Genomic DNA, 10,661 nt, shown 5'->3' on the forward strand with positions numbered 1-10,661 from the left:
TCTTAAGTGTCTTACTCTTGTGACTGCGGGCAAGATCATTTGGAGTATTTATTAAAAAAAGGAATGCATACAGAGTTAATTAAACACCAAGGGAAACAGAACATCTCTGGTGACTTCTATTCACTGCTTTGCTTTTTTTGTTGTTTTTTTTCTCATTTTTGTAATTAGCTTAGCAATATGGAAACAGTTTATTTCCTCCTGGCCAGGCAGCACAGGTCGCTGGCCGGCTCCTGGTTTGCGCTCGTCCTCTCTAAATGGTGACAGAGGGCCACTAAATCTTCTTGGCACTCTATTGATCCGTGGAAAATGAAGGTCACTCACAAATATCCTCCAGTTTGCCCTGCGTTTTTGCCCACTTAAATCCCGCCTGCAGTTGCTCCTTTCATGCTTTTATGTGCCTATGTCTCGCTGTGGCTCTTCCAGGACAGGCTTTGTACAGTGCTAATCACTGTACTCACGTGGTCGTGGCGTGGGAGGCGGGCGGGGGGGTTTTTACCGTCAAAGAAAATTGCCTGTAAATTGTTCGTACAAAACCCAGTGTTGCTCTTGCTCTCGCCGCTGACTGAATTTCAAGGTTTGTGACGTCTCACCTGCTGCGTTTCAGGTGCGAGATAACGCCACGTTGGTCTTGTCCAGAGTTCTTCACTCTCAGCCGAACTATGACCAGAACCACGAAAACCATGAAGAGCGTGAGTATTCCTGCAAAGAAAACCAAAAACAAGCATGGCTCAGGTGCATGTTTGAGAATACAATCCAGTCCTTTGTCTTTCCAACGGGGGGCTTCAGTCCCCGACATCCCCACACTAATTGAACATGCTAATTCATGCTGTTTTATGTATTATTGCACACTTTTTCTCAAATGAAATTCACTTTTATTCCCTTTTTATTACGTGCGTGTCAGAATAGTGGATTGTTTGTTAGCTTTTCATCTCCTCATTTCTGGAGTTGACCTCCTTTCCCTTTTTCATCTTCATCTTCATTATGTTCTGCGAAAGAGTGCATGAATGAACGGTGTGCCTGTGTGTGTATGGGGGGGGGGGGGGGGGGGTGGGGGGGGGGGGGTTGGGGTTGGTGAGGGGTAGAGTTGCGAGGGAAAAGGTTATATAACGTGATTATTTCTCACCCGGCAGGAAAAGCTCTGCTGGATGACGACAGGGTGTTTCACTTGGTGAGGCCGATGGACGAGCTGGATGAGATCAAGTCGAAACGAGGAAGCATAAAGGACAAGTCCATGACCAAAGCCATCACAGAGATCTATCTAACGCGGCTACTCTCTGTCAAGGTAAAAAAAAAAAGAAAAAATCATAAAAAATAAAAGACAAAGAATGAATTATTTAGCGACTGTCAATTTTTTAAGAACAATTCTCCAATTCAGTAGCTCAAAAAAAGCAATTTTTGCTTTCCAGGGAATTTTCCATTCATTATTTTTTTTTTAAGTAAAATAGCTTTTAGGTTTTGGACCCAGAAACAACCTAAAAAAAACGTCTCCCGACTTTCCCACTCACTGTCGGAAAGGCTCACTGCTGAAGCTCACATTACAGGCAGTTGTCTTTAGTCTGGGGGCTCTGGGACTGCTGGCCCGGCCGTCTCTCACGCCGTCTGTTGAACCCCTCCAGGGAACGCTGCAGCAGTTTGTGGACGACTTCTTCCGCAGCGTGCTGTGCTTGGGGGCGGTGGTGCCACCGGCAGTCAAGTATTTCTTTGACTTCCTGGACGAGCAGGCGCTGAAGCACAACAACGTGGACGAGGAGACCATCCACATCTGGAAGACAAACAGGTGAGTCGTCAGCAAGCAGTGACGGAGATTCTGCGGCACTCAGGGGCGGAAGAAGAAGGTGCAGAAGATGGCACTGAGGAAGAGACAGAAGGAAGAACTTTATTGGAGATGAAGCCAGACTGAGGAGGAGGAGGAACAGTGAATATCTGGGTAGAAGGATGCTGAAGGTTGGAGGAGGGGGAGGAAGAGGAGGAGGAACAGTGAATATCTGGGTAGAAGGATGCTGAAGGTTGGAGGAGGTGGAGGAGGAGATGGATGAGGAGACCCTTGAAGGGAACCGCCCAAAGGAGGAGAAGACTGAAATCAGTGTTTTCATCAGAAAACTGCAGCTTATACAATTTATTCTGAAGGAAGTTGTCCTCTGCACAGTCTAATTGCATAGTTACCCTTAAGAATAAATAGTCCGGTACAGCATGTAACACAAACACACTGTAACACACACACACACACACACACACTGTAACACACACACACACTAGCCGCCCTGAGCAAATCAAATCCTGCGATACTGTAACCCTGCAAGAGATAAAATCATTCATCAAGACAATAAAAGCAGGGTTGGGGGAATACAGAATACTAACGCACAATTTCAGCTCACTTAGTTTGCATTGGCACTCCCCCTGCCCCATGTGACATTTAAGTGCATAAATTAGTGTCACGTCGGCTGAGGCTCAGGCACGCGAGGCGACGCGGCGCACGGCGATGCCGCTGATTGACGTGTGGCGGGCGAACAAGGGCTCCGGCAGAGAGAGAGAGAGGACGGAGAGAGATGAACGATTTAATTACCTGCCGCATCCACCCCGAAATCAGCTGAGGGACCCGTATTAAATATGAATGTGTGTATGAGGCACAACAAACAAACAAACATGGTAATTACATCCCAGGCTAATTTAATAGCGCTAGCGTGTTATGGCAACGTTGCTATTTTTTTTTTTTGTTGTTTGCCTGCACTGTTGTGTTCCCGCGAGATGTTGCCAATCCTGGTGCCAGTTCCTCATGCGACTGGAGCCGTCGGGGGGGTCTCACCTCGCCGAGCAGGCAGGGAGGGGCTGGGGGTGGGAGGGGCAGAGCCGGGGGAGTTTTGTGGGGGCGGGGCCAGGAGGGGAGGGGCAGGACTGTTTATTCTGGGAGCAATGCTGCTTTTTTTTTTTTTTTTTAGTTTAGTTTCGTTTTTTTATCCCGTCTTTTGAATTCCCAGTCCGATAGAGGTGAGGATGCTGCTTATGAACCGACAAATTATACACTGGTTGCTTCAGGTCTTTGCATTTTTTCATAACTATTAAAAAAATTGCGTTTTTTAGTTCGTTTTTTGTTTTTTGTTAGAGTTGGCGAGCGTCATTAGCTGTTACTTGTTCGTGTCCTTTCTTCCAAAGCAAAGGAAACTTTTGCAAGGTTATTCCTCTCTTCTTTTTTTTTTAAATTTTAATACATTTTTTTTTGTTGTCTCCCCGTACCTGAGACAACGGCGTTGCGAGAGCCTCGTTTGCGATGGTTCCAAAGGGTCGTGCCAATTGAAAGCCGTCTGAATGAATCCTCAACAAAGGCTCCTGGTCGGCCTCGATCTCGCTAATCCTGCTCAGTTCTGTTGTTGTTGCACCTCAGGCGACTCATCTCGGCTGCGGAACCCTGACCCACACTCACAGATTCGGTGAATTTCTGTTTAAACCTGCATCAGCGCAGCAATAAGAAAATTAATTTTTCTCCTCCACCATTCGCCCTCCCCTCGCTCCCCCGCAGCCTCCCGCTAAGGTTCTGGGTGAACATCCTGAAGAACCCTCACTTCATCTTCGACGTGCATGTGACGGAGGTGGTGGACGCCTCGCTGTCCGTCATCGCCCAGACCTTCATGGACGCCTGCACCAAGAGCGAGCACAAGCTGAGCCGGGTGAGTGGGAGGAAGTGGGAGGAGGAGGAGGAGGAGGAGGAGGAGGAGGACGGGGGTGGGGTGGGTTAGAGGAGCAAAGCCGATTAGCACAAAGTGGATCTCCAGGAGAAACCAATGGTGGAGCCCAGGAAGAGAAAGTCAACGGTCAATCAATCTGAAGTGCCATTGTCATTGTCATTGTGCCCCCCCCACCCCCCCCACCCCCCCTCACCCCACTCTGTCTGCAGGACTCTCCAAGTAACAAACTACTCTATGCAAAGGAGATCTCCACCTACAAGAAGATGGTGGACGAGTGAGTCTCACAGGAAACTTTGGCCTCGGAAACGATGATTTCATAGCCTGACACTGAATGAATGCCACCTCTCCTTGTGCACGTGCAGTTACTACAAGGGCATCAGGCAGATGGTGCCTGTCAGCGACCAGGACATGAACACTCATCTGGCCGAGGTGTCGAGGGTAAGGAAACGACAGTAACAACAACAAACAACAAAAAGAAAAATGTATTTATTTATTTGTTTTCTGAAAGCACCGACAAAAATCCTTGTGTTTGTCAAACCTGTGATTACTGCGACAGTGCCGAGAGTGTGAGAGGCCTGGCACCACAGTAAATAGTGTGTGTGTAGACAGCACCAGCTGGTTGAACAGCAAAATGTTTTAATTCGAAAGTTATAATATACACTCACCTGCCGGCCGAGTGTGTGCGTGTGTGTGTGTGTGTGTGTGTGTGTGTGTGTGTGTGTGTGTGTGTGTGTGTGAGATCGCACAATGATTTTTTTTTCTTTCGAAAAGGCAAATTTGACAAGGCTTCCTAGAAATTCATGAACATTAAATAATATAGAAAGAAAATTTAAGAAAGAAATTTTAAGGAAGCAAAATGATGAAGACACAGATTGGAAGTGTTGTGCCCTCAGAGAATCTCTTCTACACGTCCTGGTTGAAAGCAGTGGTTGTTTGAGGTCCTGTCGCCTCCCTGATGATCTCCAACCAGTCTAACCTCTGACCCCTGATATCAAGAAGGCATTTCCCACCAATGGGTGTTTTCTCTTGTTGGTACCGTCCTCCTTGAACCCTGGAGAAGGTTGTGATGTGGTGAAAACCAAGTAGATAAGCAGCAGCAGCAGTGTGTGAAACACTCGTATAAGTCATATAGACTTTCTTAAGCCATGTAATTGGCATCTGTTTCTGCGCAAGTTTGTGCATGGAAGAATGCCTTCAGTTTGGAAAAAGAATTTGAACACACACATAAACTCTCACGCTGCGTCGACGTGAACAAGACTGATGGAAGAAGATGGATATTAGCTTTTTGACACACAAGGTGGAATTGAATTCGGAGACGGAGGAGAAATAACGGAGTACCCGAGGCGTGCGAGGATTCTGCGCCTTTTGAAAAATAGAATTAGACAGTATATCAGATCCGTGCACGGCCTTGAGACTGGAGACTCTTCTGAGTAAGTCATCTGGTGGCCGACCGGAGAATTAGCTCCGCCATCTGTTCTTCCCCGCAAACAAACTGCTGAAACTCCTTGATTAACACGGGTGGATGAAAAAGAATATTTGTGCGTCTGTTTATTTTCTTTTTAATTTCATGCGTTAAGTTAAAATCCATGATAAACTCTGGTGAAAATGTTTGTCTGCCTCCTGTGCCACCTTTTCCCTTTTCACAGTGAAACTACCAGCAACACTGATCTGTTTTCGGGGGGTCTGATTTTCTGTAACTGCTTCAAACACTGAAATATAATGTACAAAGTCGCCCTCCCCAGGGGAACAAAAACTCTGATGGGAAATCTATTGCGTAAAGACCAACACAAACAGGAAGTCCTGCTCACAGCCTAATTGGACTTTCTTCTCTTCTTTTCTTTCTTTTTTTTTTGCCCGTGTTCCGATCGCAATTGCTAATTTGTCTCCTCGTCTTGTCTTTGTTGTGTCCTTCAGTCACACACAGACAAGCTGAACACGCAACCGGCCCTCTATCTTCTCTACCAGTACGCCAGCAAATACTATGATGGGGTAAGAGGCCTTCCGCTATCTCACCCACAGGAGGATATTCCACTGAACGCACTACTGCCCACTATATTATTGCTTCCCACCACCCACCCCACTCACCCCACTCACCTCTCTGCCTCCCTCTCCTCACTTTTGATATGCCAGAAGAGTGATTGTATGAAATTTTAATTGAAAGCATTTCTCTGGGATGTGAATTGGAAAATTGCTCTGGGAATTGATTTTTTTCAAGCGTCCATTGTGCGTCGCCGCCGCCACTTGAGGTGTTGGATAAAAAATAAAAGGTTGGGACAGGCAGAGAGAGAGAGCGCGAGAGAGAGAGAGAGAGAGGGAGAGGATAAACAAAAGCTAATGAACAAGATGGATAAACAAATGGGGCTGTCAGTCTCCCCTAAGTGGCGCTCGCAAACAATAACAGCTCTTGTGACGCCACCGCCGATGTCAAATGACACCGTCCTCTGCTCCCCCCTCCCCCCTCCCCCCACGGCCTTCTTCCTCCTCACCCGCCTGTCGTTCTCTTGTCTCACCTCCTCCTCCTTCTCCTCCTCCTCCTCCCTCCCTTCTAGATCATCGCCTCCCTGGACGAGGACCCGGCCGCCCAGAGTAAACAGCTGGCCGTGCGGCTCCAGCACATCGTGGCCACAATGGAGAACAAAGTGACTGATCTCTAACCCAGCCGAGACAAGTGGGACGGGGTGGGGGGTGCGTGGGGGGTGAGGTGGAGAAAGGGGGGGTGGAGGGGGAGGGAGGATGGGTGGTCAGGATGCTGCCAGCGACCTGCAGGGGTCTTATTTCTGCCATCTCCCCTCCACCCCCCAGTGAGCGAAACATGCAAATTAGAAGGGGTGGGAGTGGACTAAAGCGTAGCATCCATGTTGCCTGACCGGACGGTGGTGGTGGTGGTGGTTGGGCGTGGGGGAAGGAGGGAGGGGATCCACGGCGGTTGCCCAGAGTTTCTGTGGAGCCTCAGCGACAGAAACGGGGCAGCGGAGGTGAGACAATGGTGGCTTCCACTGTCGCAGGTTCGCCTTAAAGCTCACTTGCCAAACCCTGAAGGTCTGCTGCTGCTGCTCTCACTCATGCTTCACTGAATATTACTCCCCCACAATGCAGTGCGGCAGACCTCTCTCTATCTCTCTCTCTGTCTCCCTCTCCTCCTCTCTTCCTCTCTCTCTCGCTGTGACTTAAGCCCCTGTGTGGCGCACTGCTGGCACAGGAGATAATCAGATGTTCAATTTCTTTCTGTCTAGAGAAACGAGAGAGAGCGCGCGAGAGTGAGTGAGGGAAAAAAGGTTTTATGAACTGTATTATATTTTTTTTAATCGTGCAGTCTTTATGCGGCAAAGCTTTATAAGGTTTAAAAAAAATTATCTTTTTAAATGGATCACCTTGTGGTTCGGAGGTGGGGTGGGGCAGGTGTGTGTTTTTATTCACTCGTGTGTGTGTGTGTGTGTGTGTGTGTGTGTGTGTGTGCGTGCGTGCGTGCGTGCGTGCGTGCGTGTGCGTGCGTGTGCGTGCGTGCAGCGATTTTGTGCGCTAGGTACGTTGTGTGAGCGTAGATGGTTGTGAGCTGGCACACACAGGAATGCCAGGTGTCGGGAATGAGGAAGTCGAGAGGGATGCCTTCTTCTTCTTCTTCTTCTTCTTCTTCTTCTTCTTCTTCTTCTTCTTGTGACGCCACCTGCTCCCCCCTTCTTCTTCTTCTTCTTCTTCTTCTTCTTCTTCTTCTTCTGTGGTTTTAAAACCCCCTTCGCTCCCTACAACCAGTGACACGCTGAGAGCTGACAAAGAGACCAAAGGGTCCTCACATGGACGCTGTGGTCAAGTCCGGCCAAAGGTCCAGGCTCACAGTCCAGACAGGAGCAGCTCCGGGAGCCACTGGCCGCTGGATCCATGGCAGCACATCCCTTTACGACGCAGTGCCATGATTACATTCCACTCACAAACTAAAGCACAGGAGGACATTTCTCACATCTTTTAAAGCGGACTTGTCGGTTTCGAAAATGTTTTTTTTTTTCTTTTTTCTTTTCTTTCTGTGTGTGTGTGTGTGTGTGTGTGTGTGTGTGTGTGTGTGTATTTTAATTAGCTACGGTAGCCATTCCACTCGATTTTTGCAATAATGTCAGCGATACAATCGTCATGCGCTTATTCGATGCATTCGCATAGAGTAGCAATTCAGCAATATGTTTGAAATTTCACAAATTGATCTCAGCGTTGTGAACTGTCTGTTGATTCCCTCCCCTCACCTGTTTTATTTTTCCTTTTTTTGCCCAAGTATTGCTCCTGTGGTGACCCAAATAATCACGCAAACCTATGAAAGGGCCTTTTGCTGAGATGAATGACCTGTCAGCTGGTACTTTAAATGTCGTGTTTTATGAGTAACCTTTTTTTTTTTGTTAAGAACAAAAATTGCAGCGGTCTCGACCTTTATACAGTGCGGCCGAGGTTTAATCATGTACATAATTGCTGTCGTGAGTGAAATACAAATGCGTCAGTGACAGGACCGTGGTGTGGGACAGGGTTTATGGGAGACGGGGGAGGGTTTCTGTTTTTGATTTGTATTTATTTCTTAAGATATTTCTCAGGCCATGACACTCCACCACTTCACACACTCCCCACAAAAATTGCCTGTTTGGTTTCAACGTCGTTGTTTTTTTTAGGCTCTTGACAGATAACTTCATTGCGCGCCCTGCATCTGTTGTCTGGATGCGTGTCACTGATAGAGCACGGCGAGCTCCAGAGACCCCAGAATGTTAACGATCCCTGCCTTGGCGTGAGACAAAAAGGGTTTTTTTCTTTGCACAGACCTCGAGCCCTGCCCGCCCGCCGTCCCAGCGTGGCACCCTGGTACCCTGAGCGGCCAGCTGCACTTTGGTGCTGCTGGCCGCACTGGCGCTCCCGTCTAATGGACTCAGCAGGGGGCAGGGGTGGGGGTGGGGGGAGGGCTTTCGATCTTAATTGCATGTCGACTGCAGACTCCATCCTCAGTCACCTCTACGTTGTTTACTGCTGACTCCTCTCACACTTACTGACAAGAGTCAATGCAAGGAGCTTCTTTCAGAGCCTTTCTTTAACCAAAAATGTGCCTTATTGAATAGATGACACACACATACACAAAATGCGCTCATATATATATATATATATACATATATATATATATATATATATATATATATATATATATATATATATACATATATATACATATGTATATATATATATATATATATATATATAAATATACATGCATATACATATATATATATATATATATATATATATGTATATATATATATATATATATATATATATATATATATATATATATATATATATATATATATATGTATATATATATATATATATGTATATATATACATATATATATGAATATATATATATACATATTGTTTCTAAATTATTCTATCGGTAACCTTGGTGATAATAATGACAATAGTACTCTAGACACAGCAATGTATTTGGACTTGTGATTATTCTGTGTGCTGTCTAAAAACGCTATAGATGCCCTGCTGCAGCCAACCTGCGTGCCAATAGGCTGAAGACATTTCAGTATCATTTCCTTTGATGGTTGCAGTCATGACGTGTGCGTTTCCTTTCTGGGTGTCCGTGGCGTGTGCTTAGTAGGACTACGGTGGCTCACGCAGGCCAGAGTTGATACATGTAAAACAACGGCCAATGTGATCTGAGGTCCTAAGAAAATTAGTCCAAAATCAAAATGTTATCCTGTGTAGATTGAATATAGCTCAAAATTGTTCCACTGGTGTGATATTATGTTTTTTTGTTTGTTTTCGTTTTTTGCCCTGTGTTTCTAAGCTGTTCCACATTGTGTACGATTAATGACTATCTATACTCGACAAATGACTTTTCTTACTGCTGTGCAGTTATTTTTATTTTTATTTTTTTTTTCCTATATCATATAAATCTTTGTAAAACATGTTGAAATACTGTATTCTAATTGTATAATCCTATGCATTGAGTCCTAGGACGGAAAAAAAAAAAACAAAGGAGAAAAAAAAAATGTTTGTGCAGTTGTCGAGACTTTTCCCCAATCTCTATTTTGAAACTTGTGAATGTGCTGTATTGATTAAAGAGTAACTGGAAGGCTTCATTTTTCCGGTAGAGGCCCACCATCATCACCCAAGGCAGCTGGGAGGATCCTCGACCTCATCGCTGATTGGTTCTACCTGTAGAGGCTCATTTGGCAAAAGTTTGTGTGTTTGGACGGAGCGGTTACGCGCAGATTCTACCCTACACTCCTCCGTGAATAAACTCAGAGACATAATACGCCCTCTGTCGTGTGCTGTGCTCTTTCTTTTCACCGCTACGGCGGCATTCGATTTGCTCGGAGTGGACAGTCGCATCAATCACCTCACACCAGCCTCCACAGGTGGAATCAGCGTTGTGTTCCGTGTTGTGTTGTAGCACTCCGCGTTTCACTGTGAAGACACAGAGAGAGATTGGAGAGCTGTTAGAAAACGCGAGAGAGAAAGAAACCTCTCTCCCAAAGTAGCCAATCATTTTGTGCGTAGCCCAGGCTTGAAATGTGACAGTTTTCTGCAAAGATATATTTGCGCCACACTCTGTGCCCTAATGGCTTTCTTGATGGCATCAGAGTGCACTGATTGCTGATGCCTTTCCTCCCTCTTCTTTTGATTATTAAAATATATATTTTTCTCTCTCTCGCTTTCTCAAATGTCCACATCAGGTTTAGCTGTCAGAATGCAAGACGAGGAGGAGATCGAGCCGAGGTCTGGCTTCATAAAATGTGTTGATAATGTAAATTGCTCGGCGCAGCACAACTGTCACCAGTGGTGAATGTTCGGGGGGGAGTAGCTGTGAAAACATTAATTAAGTGCTGACAGCAAAGAATGAAATAGAAAAGAAAGATGAAAGATGAAAATTACCTTTTTTTTTTTATTACTGCATAACAAACCCGGACGCAGGGGTTAGGGGGGCGTCGGTGGGTGTTTGTAGGCA

General features: G+C 46.0%; 2 protein-coding genes across 13 annotated transcripts in view; one reads left to right on the forward strand and one right to left on the reverse strand.

Annotated features, from left to right (window-relative positions):
• plxnb2b (plexin b2b) overlaps positions 1-7,798 on the forward strand; it is a 136,423-nt gene extending 128,625 nt beyond the window's left edge. For 11 of the 12 annotated variants that reach the window (XM_076038067.1, XM_076038065.1, XM_076038071.1 and 8 more), the window contains 9 exons: positions 605-689; positions 1,131-1,282; positions 1,617-1,777; positions 3,515-3,662; positions 3,890-3,954; positions 4,043-4,118; positions 5,595-5,669; positions 6,230-7,133; positions 7,188-7,798. In XM_076038067.1, coding sequence (XP_075894182.1) covers positions 605-689; positions 1,131-1,282; positions 1,617-1,777; positions 3,515-3,662; positions 3,890-3,954; positions 4,043-4,118; positions 5,595-5,669; positions 6,230-6,334 — 867 coding nt within the window. In that variant the 3' untranslated portion in view covers positions 6,335-7,133; positions 7,188-7,798. Of the gene's footprint in view, positions 1-604; positions 690-1,130; positions 1,283-1,616; positions 1,778-3,514; positions 3,663-3,889; positions 3,955-4,042; positions 4,119-5,594; positions 5,670-6,229; positions 7,138-7,187 lie in introns of all 12 variants that reach the window. The other variant, XM_076038062.1, reaches the window with a different exon arrangement.
• Positions 1-10,661, reverse strand: part of LOC142896435 (uncharacterized) — a 393,522-nt gene that overhangs the window by 217,843 nt on the left and 165,018 nt on the right. The window lies entirely within an intron of this gene.

This window comes from Nelusetta ayraudi, unplaced genomic scaffold, assembly GCF_046127955.1.
Source record: "Nelusetta ayraudi isolate G7.1 ecotype Tasmania unplaced genomic scaffold, CSIRO-AGI_Nayr_v1 ptg000053l, whole genome shotgun sequence".
Lineage (NCBI taxonomy): Eukaryota > Metazoa > Chordata > Actinopteri > Tetraodontiformes > Monacanthidae > Nelusetta > Nelusetta ayraudi.